Source organism: Thermobia domestica, chromosome 6, assembly GCF_964235325.1.
Source record: "Thermobia domestica chromosome 6, izTheDome1.hap1.1, whole genome shotgun sequence".
Taxonomy (NCBI): domain Eukaryota; kingdom Metazoa; phylum Arthropoda; class Insecta; order Zygentoma; family Lepismatidae; genus Thermobia; species Thermobia domestica.
Window position 1 is genome coordinate 308,487,868 of NC_137459.1, and position 24,894 is coordinate 308,512,761.

General features: G+C 37.0%; 1 protein-coding gene across 1 annotated transcript in view; it reads left to right on the top strand.

Moving 5' to 3' along the window:
• Window positions 1–24,894, top strand: part of LOC145688547 (uncharacterized) — a 265,066-nt gene that overhangs the window by 61,931 nt on the left and 178,241 nt on the right. Inside the window, exon 3 of the mRNA XM_081762940.1 lies at window positions 10,204–10,372. Within this exon, the coding sequence (XP_081619066.1) occupies window positions 10,204–10,372 (169 nt within the window). The remainder of the gene's footprint in view (window positions 1–10,203; window positions 10,373–24,894) is intronic.

Here is a 24,894-nt window from a genome sequence, read left to right on the forward strand (position 1 = left end):
GCTGTATATACTTTGGCAGCGATCCAACGTAAAATTTCAAAATGGCGGCCGTTTTTTCAAAACTGCAGTGAATAGAAATTTGTTGTGCCAATTGTGACAAGTTGTGACAATGATAATCTTGAAATATAAATCACATTTTAACACTTTTACCCCAAAAACATTGAAATATTTCGAAAAAACCCAATTAAACCCGAAAATACCCGAAAAAACCCACATGGGCCCAGGTGGGTTGGGCTTTTTCAAAAAAACCCGGGTTTTTTCAAACCCTGACTATAATACAGACTGTCTGCTCCCAACTGTAAAGCATGGGGGGGTGATTCTGTTACAGTATGGGCAGTGATATCGTGATTTTCCGCAGGTCCCATCATAGCCCTGCATGGAATGATGAATGCTAAGGCGTATGAGGACATTTTGGGGGACCAGGTTCCAGGGTTTGCCCAAGTGAGCTGAACCCACCTGAAAAAACCCACTTTAAAACCCACCTGGGTTTTTGACCCTTTTGTTAGTATATTATTGGTACAACTAAGGTGATCACAATTAAAGTGATTTTTATCAGATCTTGGACTTTCCTTGGGCGAATTAGATGCTTTCATGTTAAAGTATACGACAACATTCAACGTTAGACCTATATAAAGTTTTGAATGCACTGAACGGATAAAAAAAGTTTACTTTAGCTTGAGATAATTATGGGTCATTCCACGTCAGTTCATCCAGGCCATGTCACCCACCGACTCGGAATTGGATGATATTTCGCACACTTGGTCTACAACCACCAAAATTAACTTGTGCAAAATTTCAAAGTCCTCGCTCAACCCGTTCCTATGTTATGGTCCATCAAAATTTGGACATGGTAGGCAAAAATTTCTACTTGCGACAGCCGGAAATGGTGCATCGAGGTTTAAAATTTCCCTAGTAAGATGCTGATATGAATCCTTTAAGACAACAGACCTATCCATTCTGATGCAAAATTGTCTGTAGATTTCAAATCTGTGGTCAGATTTGCCATATCATCAACCTAAAGTGCACTTTTGTACAAAAAAACTAGTAAAAAGTATGCTTGAAAAACAAGCCTCAACTAGAAGTACAAAAATGGCTCTATTTCAAAAAGTACCAAATTCACAGAAATAATTCCTGGATATTCTGAAAGAGGATGAAATTTCCTATAAAATGAAGTGAAAATCGTTTTGGGTATTTGACTTATTGCTAAAGGAGAAATAAAACTGCAGTTTTATACAATGTGCAGGTAATTGTAATATTTTCTAGCATTCAAACACACTTACATAGGCCTATACATTTCATTTTTTGGCAACATTTTTCCATTTCTGTTCAAATAATAATTTACATTTATTACTCAGTTGGTATTGCCTACCAGTACGAATAAATGGAGTCTTAATAACAGATAAAATGTGCTGTACTGGGACCCAACATGTGTCAGCTCTGCTAGGCCAATAAAAGGATGCTGCAGGTTCAGCTGGGTGCATTAATTTTATATTTATATCCGCATTGTCAGCATCTACTTCTACCACTAATCCGATATACCACTTATTATCATAGATGCATGCTACAAAGCAATTAACTTTGATGTCCTGGAAAGCCAACTTTTCCAACTGATCTTATCCTGGTGCAAAGTTAAATTCTAAGTCTGGTGTTTCATCTGTACTCAATCGTCTTGCTGTTATAACTGTATTTAACAGTGGTACAAACTTAAGAAAACCTCTCGTGCCTGCTACAGTCTGAGCAATATGGAAACGATTTGCTAACACACTTCTTACATTGTTAATCTCAGCTTCAGGTAGATAAAAAAAAAAAATAATTTTCGACAACTGACGCTTGCAAAAGTCATACATTTGTTTTGGATTTGGTATCTGATTTTGAAATGGCCTCTGCAGATTTGCCTTTGTAACACATCGTTTCACACTGCCACCAATCCCATCGCAAGGTGACTTGCCATGGCTGGTGGCAAAGAAAGACCAACAAGCAGATATTCCAAAGTCTTGGAGATGATGGCACAGATTTAAAAACCTCTTACAGTTCTTATATTGTGCAGCACACCTATCTGTTACATATTCGACCCTTTTAATATGTGGATATTTACTCTTTAATAACGACATGGTTTCAGATTTGACTTTATACACAAAAGGCACGTCATGATGTAAGACATCAGATAAAAAACATAGAGATTTCTCTGTTAAACGGTTAGTTTGAATAAAATAAAGTACAACAGGGTGTAAGGAACTTGACATATGACTCCAATGGTAAGTCTGTATCTCATTTTGCAATAGAAAATCATAATTCTCTGCAAAGTCCATGCATATAATGGCTTCATCATGAGAGAGATTTTGTTTACGTTCCTTTAGGTAAGTTGCCTGCCTCTTAGCAATGAAAGAATGAGATATTAATCCTTGGAGCTTCTGAACAAAATAATCAATGAATTCTGGAATTGGTAGTGTTCTTTCTACTACTAACTCACTACGATCGAACATTGACCCACTCTGCAAAGCTTACCTGCTCGTCATCTCAGTACTCCTCGATTTTATTTTGGAGAAATTCTGTTATTTTACTGCTATCCTGGGGACATTTCACACACACTCCTAACATACAATTTCTATTACTTTTATCACACACCATCAGTGAAATTGCATGATCAAGATCTTCCTTTTTTAAACTAATGGCATGCAACATTAAATCTGCATTTTGATGAGTAGTACACACACAGACACTGTGTGTACCTGTTGAACCTGCAACAACACACCATTTAGGCCTTAATAAGCAGAATTTGGAAAACCCAATTTTAATATCAGGATGTTTTTCTTTAAAAGCAATGTAAAGCTCACTTAGATTGCACAATATTAGTCGTTTTTGCATGTGGAGTTTCTTTTAACACACACAAAATCTTTTCTTCCAGGAAGTATCCGACTAAATTCCTCATCTTGGTAGAAATTTTGAACAAAAGTTACAGTTTCCTCAGGTAGTCTTTTCCCTAATCTGTGTTCTGGTAAGGAGCATATACCCTTGCTTTTACTTAATGCCCTAGTCTGCCTAACCATGTATTCACTAACATTAAAAACATCAGACACTTTTTTGCGGGACCATGACTCTGTAGCAATAGTGAGAATTTGAAGTTTTTCACGTCTATTTGCTATTGATATCTTCTGCTTCATTAACAGAACTAAGCAATCCAGGTCTGCTGTTTTTTTTTTCCTTCATTTGCACTGGTTCTTAAGTCCGAATCACTGGTGTCAGATAACAAGTGTTCTGTGTCATCAAGCTGTAAACTGCGTTTCATTGTTAACTTCGCTGCTTCGTGCATCACTTTGATTTTTTTACGCCCAACTGCTAGACGATGATGTGCAGGAACAGCGTGCAGTATTAAAGGTGAAAGACCTAAATGTGTTAAAGTTGCATCAACTTTTTCTTCTTCCACTGCAGCTTCCGGATCAAATTTGATCTTCTTGTATCCGGATCAAATTTGAATTCGCTCTCTGAACTTTAAGTGGAGATGCTGACTCTAGCGTGTCTGAAGACGATTTCCCTTGTTTGACAGTAGCGATTTCCTTCTCCACTCTTTTGCGGCAGTTGGAGCACATTTTCTGGCCTGGGATAACGATAATGTCCAGATGTTTCCTGACGGTTTTAGCAAATTCCAGCGTCACAGTTCGCAAATCACGTCGCACTATTTTCTTGAGCCTTGTAAAAGGATCACAACATTTCTTGTGAGCTAGTCCATAGTGATGCAAATACCACTGTTTATGATGAAAACAAATAGTAAGGTTCTCATTGGTACCTTGTAATTTAGACCTCCACAAAATAAGTTCAATTTCACTCTCTGCGAAAGTTTCATTATTAACTGGCAGAATTTCCTTCGTAGAACCATGTGTAGTCTGGTGGCATTTTGAGTCTGGATGTGCACAACCTATGCTGCAAGGAGATAGATCAGTCTCAGTAACTTCAGAGGAACCTTCACCTTCCATTTCAATCCTAAAAATGAAATCAGAAAATAAGTAATTAATTAATTAATGTATACATTAGTTAATTAATTTATAAACGTTAGTAATTACAAATTGCAATATTGCAAATTATGCAGCCAATGATGCTATTCTCTAATTCAAAATGTGTCACAAACTATGAAACTTTTGATTTTCAAATTCCTCCTTTGTTGTTCCGCACTCTTTGTTCACCCAGGGTACTTCTAATTTCTGCCACATAGTAACAGCCATGCCAACTAAAAGAGGCAGGAGGAAAATTTCAAGAATTCTTTTCATTCATTTTGACATTTTTGAATGTAGTACATCACTTGCTCAAATATCCAACACGATTTCCACATCGTTGTATAGGAAATTTCATCCTCTTTCAGAATATTTAGTAATTATTTCTGTGAATTTGGTACTTTTTGAAATTTGAGCCATTTTTGTACTTCTAGTTGAGGCTCATTTTTCAAGTATACCTTTTACTAGTTTTTTTGTACAAAAGTGCACTTTAGGTTGATGTTATATCAAATCTGACCACAGATTTGAAATCTACGGACAATTCTGCATCAGAATGGATAGGTTTGTTGTCTCAAAGGGTTCATATCAGCATGTTATGAGGGAAATATTAAACCTCGATGCACCATTTCCGGCTGTCGCGAGTAGAATTTTGTGCCTACCATGTCCAAATTTTGATGGACCATAACATGGGAACGGGTTGAGCGAGAACTCTGAAATTTTGCACAAGTTAGTTTTGATGGTTGTAGATCAAGTATACCAAATATCATTAAAATCTGAGTCGGTGGGTGATGTTTCGGTTTTTCGCTGGATGAACTGACGTGGAATGAACCTTATAGAACAAATTAATGTATGGATTGTGTTTATAGCCTACTTAAAGTAAAATATGCAATTTTATATTTTAGAAAATACTTTCCGTGAATAGTGTGCTCGCCGACTCGGTGACGTCGGGGGACGTTAGCCCCCATATATTTGACGAGTTTAAGGCCATAGGTGCCTGTACCAGCAGTAAATATCTAAATACATTTCTATTATTTCATACATTTGATGGTAACACAAGCATTCTTACGTAAAACTTTGTTTTCCAACAACAGTAGTGTAGTTCCGTCATTAGTTGCTACTCTTCAAATAAGCATTCTGTAGAATCAACACCAGCAATAGCGTAAAAATTCTTGTCAGATTTAAGAAACTTAATGCTTGAAGACTACAGGGTCGTATCCAGAAGTAGTAGTAGGACTGATTTTTTTTTTTTTTTTTTTTAATTTATTGAACATTTTGGTACATCGACTTAATACTCTTCAAAATAGGCCCCTTGGGCATTCACACACTTCTGGTAGCGAGCCTTCCACGTCGCGAAGGCCGTCTGCAAGTCGTCCCCGGAATGCCGTTCAGCGCCCTTGTCGTCGCCGCTTGGACCGCTGTCTCTTGATACGAGGGAACAGGAAGAAGTCCGGCGGTGCCACATCAGGGCTGTAGGGAGGATGAGGCAACGTGGAAACGCCGAATGTGGTCAGGAGATCCCTCACAATCCACGCGCCGTGACACGGCGCGTTGTCATGGTGGAGCTTCCATTTCCCCACCAGGTCTGGTCGCACGCGTGTGATCCGATTTCGCAGCTTTGTGAGCACTTCCACGTAAAATCTTGCATTTACACTCTGTCCAGGAGGTACAACTCCTATGGACAATGCCACGACGGTCAAATATGCAATCAACATTGATTTCACTTTCGATTTCGACATTCTGGCCTTCTTTTTACGGGGTGATTGTGCGGCTCATGGTATCCTCCTTGTAGGCCTGCGTAAGCATGTTCTTGGTTTCAGTCGCTGATTTTCAGTTTGATGCAAAACTTGATGGCGTACCGCTGCTCCAAATTTCGCTCCATCGCAACTGACGACGAGGCGTCACAACAGGAGGTCACTAACACACTGGTCCACACTCAACTAACGCAACACACGCAGGCGACTGCCGCCGGTCGACATCTGTTCCCAAGGCTCCCCTCTATAACATCCGGTCTTGTAGGCCCCCCTACATTGCTCCGCGCGCGCGGGGAAAAAATCAGTCCTACTACTTCTGGACACGACCCTGTATGTAACTCTGCTATTTCAAGTGCCGTACTAGTGGAAGTGTCGATGTACAGTAAAGAAAGCTACGTTTTCAGGGAAAACACGTCGTGAAAGAAGTGCTCGAAGAAATTCCCGCAATTGAATGCACAAAGCATCGGAAGTGAATACTTCAACAATAAAACTATTTATTTTAAGCTGAAAGATATTTAATTTCATTTAAGGCAGTTTGAAACACTTACTTTATGAAATGAGAATTATCTCTTTGTTAATTGTTTTAAATTCATTTTCAGGAAAGAACCGCTTGCTAGTGCTAGGGAAGTTCCCGTAATTGAACGCGCCAAGTATCGGAAGTAAACTTCAAAAACAAAACCATTTATTTTACGCTGTAAAATATTTGCCATGGATATCTTTGTTTTAAATTGATATATTTGGTATTCATACTTGGCGAACGTTACTAAGGCTTCTGGGATGACTTGATCTACACTTGTTCGTTTGTCTGCCTGTACCACACACACATTACAGGGTACAACTTTCGGTCTTAAATTGGAAGTGATGCATCAAATTCATGGTGTAGTGAATTTTACTGTAGCTTGTACCGTTTGGAAGGTATTGCATGTTGAATTCCTCTAGGCACTTCGCGAATAGACATTGTAGAGTAATATGAGTTACGCTTACATTTTTGATGTTACGTTTTTGATAAATCAAAACAGTTTTTAACTGGAAAAATGCTGTAGGTATAAACAAACTCTTTACAACATTGGTGTCATAATTTTATTACATTTCTGTGAATGATTATTATTACTTCCATGCTATACTATAACAAGAAAGTATTGTACTACGGTCAAAATGCCTAATGGAAATCCAGATACGACCAGATTTGGATGAAGACTTACCATTTCCGTATTGACGTCTGTGTGTCTGCATGTGTGTACGTTCAAAGAATATTTCTTCAACGATAAATCACGTAAATGATTATATATACACACGTGGCCCTGCACAACTTCCTATACTAGGGCCGCTGTATGTCTGGCTCTGACAGCTATGCGAAAAAGAAAGCGAGGGTTTTTACTACATTGACACACCCCCATAAGGTCCAATGAGTGACCGAGCTATCACCGCTCTGGCATGGAAACTAAGACGTTGTTGCTGCTTCGTGTTCTTCCTTTTGTTTGTGCATAGTTGAGTGAAAAGTGCTTTTAGATTATGTTTGATTATTGCGACTTTGTGTTTTTTTCTTTTCTTTTTGTGTGTTTGGGTGTGTTGTTAAGAATATTGTTGTAATTATGTAGTGACAATGGGTAGTTCTTCAGAACCGAAACCAAAGAAAATAGGAGTGTATAAAGGACAAAGCCGAGAATTGATATACAGACTTCGTGAATATTTCGAGAAAGAGCGCGATAATGGTGGCCCTCTTCCTGTGACGAGGGTGGTGGACAGAGTGGCTGACTCCCTGAGTGTGGGAAAGTCTACTGTTAAGAATATAACAAAAGAAAAATGTCCCGAAGAACTGAATTCTCCTTCGGCAGTTTTGGTTACTCCAGAAAAAAAAAATCGACCCAATGTTAAAACGTCTCTAGATCATTTCCAGGATGACGCAATAAGGCAACACAATTAGCAATATTATATAAGGAAAGAGTTCCCAAGTCGCGGTAAACTTCTCAAGTCCTTGAAAGAAGCAGGGCTTTCCGAAGGAGTGTTGTGTTAAGGCAAATTGGTTTTAGGTGGAAGAAATTCTCTGGAAGAAAAGTTCTTATGGAGAGAAGCGATATTGTTGCGGCTGGGTTCAAATTTCTGAGAGTGATGATGAAAATGAACCCGGAAAACTTAGTATGACTGGACGAAACATGGGTAAATGCTAGACACACGAGAAGCAGTGCGTGGACAGACGATACATCCGAAGGGACAATAAAGACACTTATTGGCAAGGGAAGTCGACTGATTTTGCTTCATGCCCATACTGTGCACGGATTTGTACCTGAGGCAATGTTGCTTTTTAAATCAAAGAGCACTCGTGATTATCACGAGAAAATGAATTCCACAACTTTCAAAGACTGGTTTGTTAATAGTCTACTTCCAAATATTAACGAGAATTCTGTAGTCGTGCTTGATAACGCGGCTGATCATTCCGTTCAAACGAATAAACCTCCAAATAGGAACAACAAAAAGGAGGACATGATAAGGTAGGTTGAAAAAAATAATGTTCCTGGAGTATCACCACATATGAAAAAAGCCGAATTAATAGCATTACTAAAACTCTATAAGCCAAGACAGCCATCATCATATGAATTCGATGGAATTGCTGAGGCTCACGGGCATACAGTTATTCGACTTCCATTTTAACCCAATTGAGTTAATTTGGGCTCAAGTTAAAGGTTATGTGGCTGAACATAATAAAACATTTTGTGTAAATGACGTGAAAAATTTAGTAATAGAGGCGATCGAGAAAGTGTCCCTGAATAATTGGAAAAACGCCGTTGAACATACATGGAAAATTATGCAGCAAGCTTGGGAAGCTGAAGGTGTCTTGGAACAAACTGTAGAAGATTTAATCATAACATTGGGTGATGGTGACGATAGCAGCGACGACATTGACGATGAAGAAGAAATTTCGGCAGTTAACTCTGACGAATTATTTCAAGATTATAGAGTTCATCCTATTGATAGTGACGAATACATGCAGGCAGCGAAGATATGTCAGTTTACTCGATTACTTTAGGTTTAATTCTGGCTATTTTTATTTTGTTTCCTTACACGGAAGGTTTTAAAAATCCATGAAAATTCAGCATTTATTAAGCAATTCATTTCGGTTGTATTTGCTTGCTTTTTCTGTTTATTCTTAGCGTGTGCGGTTAAACTCACGACAAATTGGCAACATTGTTTTGTGTACGTGCAGAACTGTCAGAGCCAGAGACATAGCAGTCAAAGTATATTTGTTTCAATATTCGTGGAGTGCCTGATATTTAACATGCAATACCTTCGAAATAGTACAAGATACGATAAAACTTACTACATCAATGAATTTCCGAGAAAATTGTACGTGAATTTGATGTATCACTTGCACCTGTTTCCATTTGAAAAAACGAAAGTTGAATCCAATATGGCGGAACCAAGATGATGGCCGGGGTGGGTAACATGTGTCAGAGAAGCAATACTTCATCTAATTTGTTGTGCATATGCCCACATTCATGTCCAATTACATGTAAAGAAACTAAAAGAAATTGTGTCCGAGCGTTATAGTAGTGCATGATTGAATTCCGGATATATGAAAACCCATAAATATGCAAATTACCGGTTTGGGCCGCTGAAATTACCACAATACATATTGGGCCGCGGATAACTTTACATTTGAATTAATTTTACAGGAATCCCGAGGACACACTTTGCGAATGTGCCTTGTAAGTTGTGTGTGCAATTGTGTATTTAGATACACAACAAACCAACTCTTTGTATCATGTGTTCTGTGATTTTTTAAAATTAATTTTGTATTGATTTTCACAAGTGATATATATGATTTAAAAAAAAAAAAAAAGGATTAACATAGAAAAGATAAGATCTTGCAAGTGATGAAATTATTCATATCTTGGAGACGTATACTTACAAACACTGATTCTCTGATGCAGATCATTTTCACACTTTCCTTATGGTCGTTGCTTAGCACTGGTGAGCTACGTACGAATACACTAAGAAACTCGTATAAAATTTTGCAACGAGATAATTACCCATTTAGTTATATTTAGAGTAGAATGTATGTTCATATAACAATTGGTGTGATTTCCATGTGATTCTTTTTAATTTCTACTTTGTTACTTTTTCACAGCTTCACGAAACCTCCTATATTTTTTCGTTGTGATTTCCTGTATTTTTTCATTAGCATTGGAAAGCCTGACATTTATATATTTCTTGGCTTCCAAGTTCATAGTATACTTCCCATATTCAGAATTTTGGCAGAGCCCTGGTTTAGTTCCCTATTTTCCATTTTTTTTTCGTTTTCTTTTCTTTCTTTTTCTCTTAATAATCTATAACCAACTTTCCTCTTACTGGATTAAAACTAAATTTTTGTTTCGTTACTGTAATGTGAATTAATGGAAAGGGAAATACAACACAATCTACTAATGTTTCAGATCAAAATAATCTAATTATTAAAATATTGATTTTAGGCATTATGTATCCTTAGTGAAAGGAGAAGTGGAACGGTCTAATAGGCTGTCGTTTCAATTGTGCGAATCAACCAGGTTTCGCCACATAACACATTTCTCCTTCGAATTGAAAGAGCGGCCGAAGGATGACACGATTGTTAGGCTGTGTGGAATGGTGAAGGAGCTACGGGTAAGCATATAGTTGCTAGTACTTGAATGGAGTCGACTAATAGTGTTTTTGCATCTGTAGTAACTATTAGTGAGATCGAATCTTAAATGTTTCAGCGTAATTTTTCATGTAAGGCATGAAATATTTTACAAGAGAATAGTCTTGGTTATGTGTCTGGAGTAGTTTCTAAGAAGGATTTGTGATGTGATTCTCTTAACAGGTTTATCAAAGATTGGCAATGTAAATACGCTGTTAAACTAAAAACGTAACCACAATCTTTTATATGGGAACAAGTATTCACACTCTTTGTTTGTGATGTTCAATGGCAGTTCACAGTAATAACGCAGTAAGCATTTTGGTGTGCTCCTAAGCTCAAAATTTTAAAGCAATGAGTAGTTCATTATCCCGAAATAATGTTTGGGCAAATGAATAGCCAACAAATGTTGGTGGTTTTGGTCACTGAACACTTTATTAAAACATTTTACTTATGAAAGAACTGTCAATGGTAAACGTGTCTACGCTTTGATACATTTTGCGCTTTGCTTACGGTTTTTATACTAATTTAAGGTCATTGAATCCAGTGGAACTACTTTTAAATACATCCGTCTGTGAGTCAGGGGAAAAGTATATTTCTCGTGACTCCATTGACGAATATAGTTAAAAATAGTTCTATTGGAGTCAGCATTTTCAAATTACTTAATATATATATATATATATATATATATATATATATATATATATATATATATGTAGGATTACCAAGTACGTGGAAAAGTTAGGGAATTTACTTGTTACTAGTACAAAAAAATCAATAACATTATTATTTTTACTTCTGTGCTTTTGACCATGCAAAACGTTATGAGTATACTTTTATTTCACAACTAAGGTCCCTAGCCTGAAGGACTCGAAGAACTTAAAGTGACCAACTGATCTATATAAAGCACGTTGTGTGTTATGTTACAAGATATTTGAACTAAGTAACATTGGTCAACAAGTTACGTTAAGTCATTCAGAAAGTGCTAAACATAACGGTACAACGTAAGCAAACGAACAGTTATACCAGTGCCAAGATCATCATCTTCTGCCAGTGTAAGGGAATTTAGTGATTGTTGGGGAAGAAAATTTCGCATGGAGTTTCAGGAGTATCAAATTAAGCAGCATGTCTGGCCATGTTATCAAAGAGGAGGCAACAAGCGCTAAAATCATGGTACAACGAAGATGATTGGGAGACGTTTTTAATTTAATCCATGGACTGATTTGGGTGCGGTATTTTAACGCATGTTTCCTGATAGTGAAATAGCTCGGAAGTTTTCAGTGGGGAAAACTGTTGTGTATGGCTTGGCGACATATTTCAAGTTCCATTTTCTTAAAATTCTTAAGGAATTTCCAAATATAGTTGTTTCTTTCGATGAGTCTAAATAACGTAATTCAGCAAGGATAAATGGATATACTCATTCTTTTGGCATAATACGATTAACCAAGTATCAGAGTAAGGTATTTGAATTCTTTTTCTTGATCATTGTATTGCTTAAAACGCAGCTCTTAATAGCTTATCATTATCTAGAATATTCCAAATTTCCATCGATGGACTCAGTGTTAAACTCTTCGACTTGGGTTCTTGTAGTGTTCGTATCTTTCAAACTGAACATGGTGCTGCTGGCTGGAATATTAATGAAGTTTTTAAAAACTCTCACAGACTCTTCAAGGACAGTCCTGCACACCGGACAGATTTCATATCGTGCACAGACATTAATAAATTTCCCAAGAAATTCTGCAGTTGGCTCTGTGTGGAGACTGCCGAAGTTGCTCAGTGCGCTATTGACTTTCTACTACATATCAAGAAGTACTTGGAACAGTTTAACAAGTCTCTTCCAAAGTATTTGGGAGATGGAGTTTTTTTAGAAAACAATTGAGATTTGCTAACCCCGCCTAGATTGACTTTTTTGGTGTATCAGTGCTGATGTTGAAACCTTTTCTCGTTAAATTTCAACTGTCAAAGCCACTAATGTCCATTTTGTGTACAGAATGTGAACATTTGATTCGTCATCTTATGAAGATATTCATTAAAAGTGAAGCCTTAACAGAAGCAGACACGACCCTGAAACTGTTAAAAGTATAAGTATCTGATGAAAATAAACTTTGCTCTTGTTCTAAAGTTGACATAGGGTTTGCTACATTGACGTTTTAAAATCATATCAGAGCTAATGAAAGACTAAAGCTTGAATTCCTGCTGGAATGTAGATAATTTTTTTATACCAATATGCGTGAAGATCCCTAAAAAAATGTCCAATAAAATATATATTTATGCGCAGTCTTTCTTGATTCATTCCGGGAGATATTCATGTATATGGGAAGTTGTGTGAAAATCGTATGAACTGTGTTTTGCAAGAACTAAAAGGAGAAAAATCTGCCACGGACTGCTGAAGAAGCTAAACATCAAGATAGTATAATGTGTTCTAAACTACTGAATGAATGGAAGGATAAATCGGTCAGTTTCAACTGTGAAACAGGACGCTACTGGACACTTTGTATCACAATTTACTCAGAAATAATAGAGTTCGAAGGAGTGTGGAGGGTAATGAAAATTTTCCTTATTCTTTCTCACGGATATGCGAGTGTTGATTTTTTTTTTTCTATTAATAAGGACATGATGGTAGAAAATCATTGTGAAGATTCAATAGTAGCATTGAGATTAGTGTATGATTCCGTAAAATATTTTGGGGGACCCTGTGCTGTGGAAATAAATGGAAAAAATGCTTCAATCTGTTCGAGCTTCAGGGAAGCGGCATGAGGAAACCATGAAGAAAAAGCATGCCGAAGTAAATGCAGTTGAGTATATATATAAGTGAACGTAAATGCATTGCTGATCAAATTACTATGCTGGAGAGGAAGAAAGCAAAGTTATCAAAAGAATTTGATCTAGAAACAGAACCTACCAACGTGGAAATCACCACCTTGAGAAAATCTCTTCTGTATCTCAATGAAAACTTGACACAACTGTTGGTTAGTTACAGTATGTTGTATGTTAGGTACTGTTTATTGTCATCAAAAATACATCATGTAACTTTATTATTATTATTATTATTATTTTCCTTATATAAAAACATATAAAAATACACGGAAAAGCAGAGGGTAGATGTTGTGGTGATTCTTTCTGTGTATTTTTTCTTTATTTTTATATAACTTTTATCTAACGAAGATTTCCTGATCTACAGACTTTGTTAACTCTGACAATATGCTAATACGCTCAGGAATTTTAACAGTCATCTTAATTGCATGCAATTGTGATTCCTGAAAATATCTTGCAGTTCCTACCTTCCTGCTTTCCCTAGATCCTTGTTCACGGTGGATAAAAAGAGGAGAAAATAATAATAATAACAATAATATATTAGAAAAATAAAACCGGAACAGAGCAGTGCCATGAACATCTTTTCATTGCTGCCAGTCATACGTCGAATGGTGGAGCAGCACACTGCGAAATTACGAGCTCAATTTGTGTTTTCTTTTGTTCAGGAAGAGAATATTGCCATCTCATGTTTATATATGGTTTTGTGTCAATGTTAAATATACATTTTAATTATTATCTTCGTATTCTTTGCTAAACCAACTCTTATGTATGTTGAGCATTGGATTTTTTGGAATGCAAACAAGTTTTCAAAAACAAGTCTTTCTGTTTCATTCTTGGCTCCAAATAAAATTCTTGAATCAACAGTATTGTATTGTGTTATATCTTTTAGATTTTTTAAAAGGCTTGAAACTGGCTTTTAAATTGAGTAATATTGTTTTCCAAAGTTTTGAGAGGTTTCAATTCTGTGCAAGAACCATAAGTGAGTAAAAATATTAATTAATGCACTTTTTAGTCACTTGAATATGGGTAGTCCAACACAGTTTTTACAAGTGTTACATTACAGAACCGCACACTTCAGTGAGTAAAACTTTTTTTTTTTTTTTTTTTTTCTGTAAGACCTCATTGGAGTCAAATTTAAAGAATAAGATTTGATTACTTGTTGCAACTAGGTAGCGTGAATGGATATGTTTACACTTTATTGAATTGATATAATCAGCTTAAAACGAATATACATTTCGACAGACCTGTAACCGAGAACACTGACAAAAACTGTGTCGGACGACCATTTTATTTCGCATATCTTTGAAAGCCCTTAAAATCTTTGAAAAAGAATCTTACTCAATTTAAGAGCTATTGCACCGACCCCAATGATAAATCAGAAATTTACGAGATAAAGTGCAGTTGCCTCGAGGATTATATAGGCATGACTAAAAGAAACTTAAAAGTACGAGTCAAACCTTTCAGAGATGCTGAAGCAGAACATTCGGTTTCAGACCTTTCGAAGCATCTAGAAGAAACACAACACAATATTGCTGATTCAGGAATCTTATTTGGAGCCGAGAATGAAATGGAAAGAGTTGTTTTTGAAAACCTACTTTCCTAAATAATCCAAAACTTAAAGTACATAAGGGTTGATTAAGCGAGGAATGGATACAAAATTACTGGCAATGTGGTGTTCTTCACATAGCTGTACTTGCTTATATTACTCAACCTCCATGAATAACGCTCTAAAGGAGGGCCGAAAGCTAGGAAGTACAAATATTTTCAGGAATCACAATTACATTAAAAAACGAGATGAAATCTTTGAGTTTTACGTCCCACGGTAATGCCGGTTAGGCTAAAGGAGACGGTGATGATGAGAAATGAATGAAATGATGGAATGAAGAAAGTGGGAGGAAACAGGAGAACCCCGACAAAACCCACGAGCACGGTTTTTGTCCACCACGAAATCCACACGGCGCGAGCTGGGATCGAACCAGATCAGGGACCCCAAGCACCGGAGGTGAACGCTCTACCACTGAGCCACCGTGCCCCCACAATTACATGAAGTAAGTGCCATTGGCATGAGCGGTAGTTCAATTATCGCATATATTTTAGGTAATTTTTCTTACGATCCCATAGATGAATTTATTTTCAAATAGCTCCATTGGGTTCAAATGAGTATAAGAAATCCAGCAAGTGTGAGCACTTTTACCATTTGCGTGCGTGGTGCATTTTTCAATATAAAGCTTTTAGAATGAAAGTTAATGTTTATTTTGTAATAAACAATTACTATTTTGTGGCAGCAAACACTTAACAACAGAAAATACGTGATAGTGCACACCATTTAGTTGCAGTAGTTCTTATGAACTTTGACGCCTTAGCAGGTAAAATGGTAAATGTAAAGTTATTTGCTTAAAGGCTGGAAGTAGAGTACCGGTAACATCAAGTCTGCATGTTTTTAAGTTTTCTTCTTGATTTCCCTCACCTAATTAATTAGTTGACGTGTAAAATATTGACATTCCTGTATCTAGGGTGTGTGACATGAATTTAAGGGTCTTCATTCCGCTCCTGCCCTCCCCGTCTTTTTTTTTTTAAAGTATTTTAGTGAGTAACTCAAGAACAGGAAGGAACATAAAACAAAGAAAAGAAAAAGTGAACCAGATAGTATCTATAAAATGCTATTGCATAAACGAAAAACTAATTTGGAGACTAGTTCATATAGGCCAGAAGTTTGGGTACTCAGTTTATAATGTCATAAGTGTCAGAATCTCAAAATTTCTGCACTATACGAAACGTCTACAGAGGTTAAAAATATCTACAGAGGTTGTTCAGCCTACGTTTGGCCGATTTCGTTCCTTCCCTCTCCCGGGCAGAATGGACTCACCCGACCTGGCTCAGTGGCGTCCTGCTGTGTTGTCCACTGGCTTCCTGGGAACGGAGTTGTTTTTCCGCGCGGACGACAATAACGCACAAAACAATACCATTGTTGTGAGTGTTGTGTTAATTTTGTTTCCAAGTGTGTGGGTTTCCGCTCTGTGACCAAAATGCCTCCCAAACTAAGCCGGTTTTGGGAAGGTTATGTTGCGGCTCTTTATGACGCCCACTTTAGTGTTTCTGTCATTAGAAAACAGTGCAAGAAGAATCGTTGCAACATCAGTTTAAGTGGAATAAAAAATGTAATTAAAAAGTACAAGGGCAACGAAGCTCCACCATTTGGATCACCAACGAAGTTGTCTAGGAAGCGGGAATGCACCAAGGCAACCTTTACCATACAGAGGAAACTCCGCAAAATGGCAATGCAAAAAAATCCGCCAACACAAAGGTGTATGGCTAATTGTCTTGATGTGTCTTTGGGGACTGTGAGCCGGACGTTACACCATCAACTCAAGCTGGAAAAAGTTATGAAAGCTCGCAGCCATCTTCTCACGGATGCCCACCAAAAGGAACGAAAGTGTAACGCCCGGATGCTGTACGAACGGCATCTGGCAAAACAAAGGTGGATGTACGTCGTAACGCTCGATGAATCATGGATTTACCTTTCCGACTGCGGCAAACCGAGAGCCATCATGTACCGCGAGAAAGGCGCCAAGAACTTCAAAGATGGGTCCGTGTCTGTAAAGAATCCTTCCCAAAAGAGTTCATGGTCGTTACTGGCTACTGTTACCGAGGTAAACTGAAGATTCGTAGGGTGCCGAAGAACTGCAAAATAAATTTGCAGTATTTTCAGAAGCAGATCATGCGGCCGATCTACGAGCATGAGATTCCAACAATGTACTGATATGACGCCAATCTGGTGCGCATTCACATGGACAAGGCCTCATCACATACCTCACGATCGTCCCTCGCATTCTACAGGGAGATGGGGGAGGCAAGTGGTATACCGGTGATACCTTTCAATGAGGTATCTGTTAAATCTCCAGATGCAAGTCGTATGGACTATTGTGGATTTGGATTGCTGAAGCGGGCTTTGGGAAAACGGCGTGTGACAACTGTGGATGGAGTTGGGAAAGCTGTGCAAAGGGAATGGGACAAGATTTCCCTCCCAGTTTTTCAGAGAAGCCTATTACAGTGGAAATTACGCTGTCGGGCTTTTGTTAGGAACCAAGGGAAACACATCGAGCACTTACGGACCTGGCGCCATGGATTCTTGTAAATTTTTAGGTAAGTCGAAATTGGCCAAATGTAGACTGAACAACCCCTGTATTGCTTGGTTTGGTAGCATTTTGCAGCATCTATTCACTTTCTACGTTTTTGTTGCCCCAATATAGAACCACATGCTTAGTGAGCAAAGCGAATATATGGAAAAGCCTTTAACCTAAAAGTACGAAATTGGAGTCAGATTTAAAGAATGAGATTCATTACTTGTTGAAAGTAGGTAGCGCGAATGAATATCATGTTTCCACTTTATTGAGTTAGTATAAGCAGTTTAAAAAGGAATACACATTTCGACAGACCTGAAACGGAGAACAGACAAAAACTGGGTCGGACGACCATGTTTTAGTTAGTGATTTTCTCAGAGCATTGAAAGCCCTCAAAATCTTTGGAAAAGAATATTCCTCAATTTAAGAGGCATTTCGCCGACCTCAATGATAAATCAGACTTTCAATGCTAATGAGGAATATGAATTAAAATTTATGGAGGCAAATAATAAGTGCAATTGATTTAACATGAAAATATAACAAAATGCACTTCTTTGTTACTATCAAAGTAAATAACTGTAGTTATGTTTTCATGTGACACTTGCGCCTGTTTAAATGCTCACAGGTGGTTGATCCATGGAATCACTGTTTTTAAATTATTCACTAAAATTCATAAAAAGGTGTGTGTTAGATGAAAGTTTGGTAGCTGGAAATCCGTCATGTTTGTTTTGTTCAAAGGCAAAGGAAAAGAAAAGTTTTTACAATAATTTACATACAATATCTATAAACTCTTACTGGGATTTTTTTTTTTTTTTTTCGTTGAACTAAGCCATAGTAGAAAATCATTTCTGAACGCGAAGATAGATACGTTTGAACTTTCCTATTCGTTCTTATGTTTAGATTTAGAAAGAATAATAAATAAATAAATAAATAAATAAATAAAAAAGCTGAAAATAATTTGTGTATCTTTCCCATTTCTCATAGAACTTTTTTTGTCACAATGACTGTGTTTAACTCTTTCAAACACTGGGGAGAAGTCACTTATGCTCCCTACGCATGAGATTTTCTTTGATTTGTTTGTTTGTTTGTTTTAAAGTAATAATAAAGACAACTTTCAGCCATACTTTGCTATACTGAACCAAGAAAAGAGTTAATGTGGTAATTGTTTGATGTTTAAATAAGGTGCTAATAATATCTAACAGAAAATTAAAAAAAAAAAAAAAGCCAGGGAAATTTAGTTGTCAATATGTTAATCTTTCAGGTTCAAATAAATAATTTAAATGTACATCTTTGTATGTTGTATGGCTGAATTTCCATCTAAGCTATGCTGCATCGTAAGTATCAATGTTCATTTTAGTGACCCCGAAAATTATGGATTCAGCACGGATATTGCTTATTTTCGATCATTTTAATACATGTCACCCCTCCTCATCCCCCAAGTGTCGGGGCTAAAAATGGATTTAAACAGCATTAGAAGTGTCGCTGTTCATCTCGGCGACCGCAAGAGATTCAACACTAATATCGATCATTTTTGACCATTTACATTATATATATATATATATATCCGTGTTGCGGGCCATGGCATCGGAAGTGTCACTGTTCTTCTAAGGAACCCAGAAAACTAGAAATTCGACAGTGATAGTGGCCATTTTCGATCAACTTTATGTCTCTCTTTCTCCCCCTCCCCCAAGTGGCGGGGCTGATTTTGGATTTAAACCGGATCGGAAATGTCACTGTTCATCTGAATGATCCCGGAAACTATGGATTAGACACCAATATTGGTTATTTTCGATCATTATCATACAAGGTGTTAATGACTATACCGACAAACTCTAAGAGGTGATTCCTCACATCAAAATAAGAGAAAAAGTTCATATGGATCTATGGCGAAAAGTGCATAGTTTCAGAGGTAGGGCTGTCCAAAATCGTTAAAAAGCCAAATTTCAACATGCCCTATTTCGAATTCGAGAAACTGTGGATGGTGGTCCTTATCAGCGTAAAGGAAGTCATGCATACGCAGTCTAAAAATGCACATTTCATTAATGTTCAATAGGTGTACAGAGTATTCCTTGGAGGGTGAAATTCCGAAACATGCCATCATCCGAATTTTGAGATATGCTCTGACTTTGATTGGTCCAAAATAGGCAAACGATAAGTTTTGATAGCAGTGAACACAGAATCCTTTGGCCCGATGTCAGCAGTGTTCAAGATCGTCAGCAGCACTGTCTCTCGTACTCGGGAAAACGCATGTTGCAATGTTTTTTTTTCACGTTTATAAGTGAAGAAAATGTGAAATATACCGTGACGAAATACATCGCATCACACGTTATTCTATATATAAACTGCCGGTTCCTAATACTTCCGACTTCGCTCCGAAGCATTGAATGTCCATTGTTGTCTAGGCTTACCTCCTGCCTACTTTGGCCCCTACTTGAAATCAGGGTATATCTGAAAACTTTGAGAGCATATCTGAAAATTACACCCTGTAGAAAATACCCTGTAAACCTATTGAAAATTGATAAAATATGCACTTTTAGATTGCGTATGAGTGGCTTCCTTCACGCTGATGAAAAAAAAAAAAAAAAAAAAAAAAAAAAAAAAAAAAAAAAAAAAAACGGAAAGTCGTGATTAAGGAAATGGGGTGAAGTCGCTAACCCTTTTTGAGTTTAATATTGGAATCTCTTGCAATTTTGATAATTTAACCAAATATGAATAAAATAAATGGATTTTAGAATTCTAACTTCAAACGCTTATGTTATGGATAACCAATTCGTATCGGACTTCCGAAGAAACGTTAAAACAATTTTAATGACCATGTCAATAGCGACAACTCCCAGTCACGACTCCTCTTTTCAGGTTTTTAGTAGAAATAGGGAAAGAAAGAGTGAGAAAGAAAAAGAAGAAGGTAGGAGAGAAGAAGGAAAATGAGGAAAAGAAGAAGGTAGGAGAAACGAAGGAAGGAAAATGAGGAAAAGAAGAAGGTAGGAGAGAAGAAGGAAAGAAAATGAGGAAAAAAAGGAGGTAGGAAGTTAGAGAAGAAGAAATTACTGGATAACTATGGGAATATGGTGAAGAACTTTGAATAATTACTGAAAGGTAGTTTGTATTCAAGATGCTACTGCTTGAGGATCAATATTGAAGTGATCCGGAAGAGCCACATGTTCCCTCATACAACCCAGGGTTGGAAAAAAATAGTTTTTTTTTTTTTGAATAGGAACAAAACGTGTGTTTAAAACATACAAAAGGCGTTTAAAATGTTTTAAACATGCTTTAAAACACACACGAAAAAAAACATGTTTTAAACATTTTGAACAGTTTAAAACATGATTTTAAACATATATATTTCAAAATCGGGTAATAACTTATTTTTTAAGATTTCTTGCTCTTTACTAGCAATCAGTGATGTTATTCGAATTCTTTAACAACCGGTTCTATATATATACATAGATAGATAGATAGATAGATAGATAGAGAGGGAGAGAAAAGAGAGACAGAGAGAGAGAGAGTAGATGGATAGGTAGATAAATAGATATAACTCTCTTAGGAAACAAACCGTACAAGGTAGACAAAAGCAGTTTTTTACTGGACACCACAAGTGACAAGAAGCAACCTACACAGCATTCTAATACAACGTGGTGTAACGAAATTAGGTACTACTGCAAATATCTAGGAAACAAACATAGATGGTTGTCAAAAAGTATTGGAAAGACCTTAATCCAGTAATGGATCGGCAAGTGTTGATAATATGTATGCGTTTCAAATATACGTAGACCTGAATAACCCTCATCACTACACTCATGTGATCCCAGTTTTCATTCTTGATATCTGAGCATTTGAGATTAAGAAATAAATCGCTTATACTTTGTTTCTCGGATTCATGTGTTTAACCCTTTAGCTATGAGAATTTCTAAAACAAAGATAGCTAAACTAAAATTTACTATTCCTGAATATAACGGTAAAATTTACCGTTATGTCTGGTTATAACAAACAGTTCTGCGAACTCGGAACATTTAACAACCGGTTCTAGCGAATCGATCGGAGCCGGCTGAATAGCACCACTACTTGTAACCGACCTTTTCATTTATTTTATCCGTGTTAAGACTACAATGTGTTGGGTACAGAATATTTCAGTATAGATTAGTAATTCTCAACTTTTTTTTTTTTTTTTTTTTTTTTTTAATTTCACGACCCCCTTTTATTACACCCTCTTGCCAGTAACTCTCATAAGTACTTTCTTGGTTGTAATAAGCTTCTTAGGTAGATTTTAAAATTTACCTACTATGGAGATTTCACACCATCTATCAATATACATGGTGAAATAAAAGTCCTCACCACCCTTGTGTGTTGAGAACGGGTTGAGGGAGAATGATGAAACTTGAAAGTGGTCTGACACATCAGATGGCGCTATCAAGCATCATGGCGGCCATCTTTGATTGCAATTCGAAATTTCAAGTGCAAAGGGAGTCATTTTACATTTTTTTAGGGTTAGAATTTTACCAGAAATAGGGTTGTGCGGTTATTTTTAGCCCTAAGACAAGTCATTTCAAAGTTCCTGTTTCTGAAAGTTTCCTAGTTATGTCCTTAGGGGCTAAACTCACCTATCGTGAAGCAGGTGAGATTTTTATTGCAAAATTTGATTACTATTTCAGATCACTGATGCTAATAAAATTATTAGTAGCATTAAAAGTAGTATTTGGAGCACACTTCGCGTTGTGTTAACTTTAGAATATTTTCTGCAAGCGTATGTAATTGGTTCCTTTTTTCAAGCCAATAATTTATGGAAGAAAAGTAATATTTGGGGCGTTCAGAGCACAATGGATCCAAGTCCATTTTCAATAAGGTTCAGTTTTACTCAGCAAATGAATTTTATTTCAAAACGTAATATCTTCGCAGTTAAGAATCCGAAATAAATGTAACTAAACCCACGTAAAATGGCGTAGGATAATTTCATATGACAGCCGCTAGACAGAGGCATCAGTGGGGCAGGAGGCAGCCGCCCCTAACCCCACCCTGAATCTCATATTTTGGGGACAGTAAGGCACTTTTAAAAACCTTTTGATAAGCAAAGCCCAACACAACAAATTTGAGGTTCTTACCAGGGTTACCAACCGTCCCGATTCTGTTGGGATGCACCGATTTCTGACTTATTTGTCCCGCGTCCCGACCGGACATTCGTCGGGACGCATATTGTCCCGTTTTATCGATTTTCAAAGTTAATTAATATTTTACTCGGCCATTTATACGAAGAAATAACATTCTTTTACATGCAGTTTTATGTACAGAATCACTTGTAATAAATGTGTTTTTTAATTTGACTAATAAAAAAAATAGCAGCTCGTCTTTAATATATAGTTATTCCCTAATTGTTTTGAGTTGATAATCCAGCCGATTATGATGATAGTATATTCCATGCAGCACTAAAAATATTGCTTTTGCAACCTCTTTTAAACGTTTTTTAACTAACTAACTCACTCTATGGCCTATGGAACCCGGAGGTTCAGTGCCGCGTTCACAAAAGCTCTCCACTGACTTCTATCCTTAGCTAATTGCATCCAGTTTCTACTTTGTATTCCTATCTCTGCGAGATCCATCTTAATATTGCCCTCCCATCTGCGCCTAGGTCTTCCTAATGGTCGTTTTCCTATGGGTTTACCAGTCAAGACTTTGAAAGCGTTTCTACTTTCTTCCATTCTAGCTACATGACCTGCCCACCTAAGCCTCCTAGACTTGACGACCCTAACAATGTTGGGTAAACCGTATAAACTATGTAGTTCCTCGTTATGAAGTTTCCGCCATTCCCCATTCTCGTTCCTCTTGGGTCCGAATATTCTTCTCAGGATCCTGTTCTCAAATACTTTCAGTCTATGTTCTTCCCTCAGAGTAAGCGACCATGTTTCACAACCATACAGAACAACAGGCTTGATTATCGTTTTATATATTTTAAGCTTCAAATTCCTCGACAGAATTCGCGACGACAAGAGATTTTGAACCGAATAGTAACACGAATTCCCTGCTTTTAGTCGACATTTAATTTCTTCGTGAATATGATTTTCGTCTGTTAATATTGATCCTAAATATTTGAAAGTATCCACTTTATCAAAAGCATTATTTAATATTTTAACGCCTCCACAATTTGCCGTATTACGGTCCCGACGCACTTCCATGTATTTAGTTTTCTCTGCATTTACTTCTAAGCCCATGTCCCTGCAAGCGTTTAATAAGATCTCTGCATTTATTTCTACTGTTCTCCTATCATCCCATATTAAATTTACATCATCAGCATATGCCATAACCTGGTGAATGCCGTTCAACTCTAGGCCCTGGTTGCTATCTTTGATTTTCCTTATGGCGTATTCCAGCACAAAGTTAAATAATAATGGCGACAACGCATCTCCTTGTTTCAGGCCATTTCCGACGTGGAAGCTCGTGGACAAAAATTTTCCTACCCGGACTTTACTTTGGGATTCACTTAAACATATCTTAATTAATCTAATTAGCTTTCTCGGTATTCCAAGTTCTGTAAGAACGTTGTATAATGTTTCTCTCCTAGCCGAGTCGTAAGCCTTTCTAAAATCAATAAATAGTTGATATACCGGGGCATTGTATTCCCACTTCTTTTCGAGTATTTGGCGAATGGTAAATATTTGGTTGATAGTTGATCGATTTCGTCTAAATCCGCACTGATAATCTCCAATAATTTCATCTGCGTATGGGGTCAATCTTGCTAACAGAATATTTGAAAGTATTTTATAGGATGTTGACAGAAGAGAAATGCCTCGATAATTATTACAGTCAGTTTTGTCGCCTTTCTTGTGAATTGGAACAATGATTGATTCTTTCTACTCTTGTGGCAATTCTTCCTTGTTCCAGATAAGGAGAATGAGTTTGTGTATCTTGTTCCACAATTTTTCGCCTCCAGCTAAAATTAACTCAGCCGGAATTTCATCTACACCCGGAGATTTATGTTTCTTCAATTTCTTAATAGCGGCTTCCACTTCTATTCGATTGGGTTCTGGAATATACGGTTCTGCGGTGTGTATCTCCTTTTCTCCACGCACATTAGTTTTTGGCTGCGTGTTCAGCAAATCGTCAAAGAAATCCTTCCATCTATTTAAGAGGCTATCCGTATCGGTGAGAACTGTTCCGTCAGATTTCTTTAATATATAAGCACGAGGTTGATAGCCTTTCTTAAATTCGCTGATCCCCTTATACATGTCCCGAATATTTTTATTTTTACTATTATCTTCAAGTTCCTTAATTTTAGCTTTCAAAAAATCGCGTTTCTTTGTTCTAAAAGTTTTGGAAGTTTCTCGCCTGATATCTGCGAAATTTTGTGTAGTTGTTTCATTCGGATTTTGTAGCCACCGTAATTTTGCCTGTTTTCTCTTCTCTGCTAGTTTAATGCATTCTTGGTCGAACCATGGTTTGTTCCTACGTATTTCCGCGTGTCCCAATTTTTCTATTGCTGAACTTTTAATGCTATCTCTAATTTCAATCCAAGTATCCTCAACACTAGTGCACTCCGAGTCTTCTAAAACCGCGAATCTATTCAAAACTTCAATCTGGTATTCCTC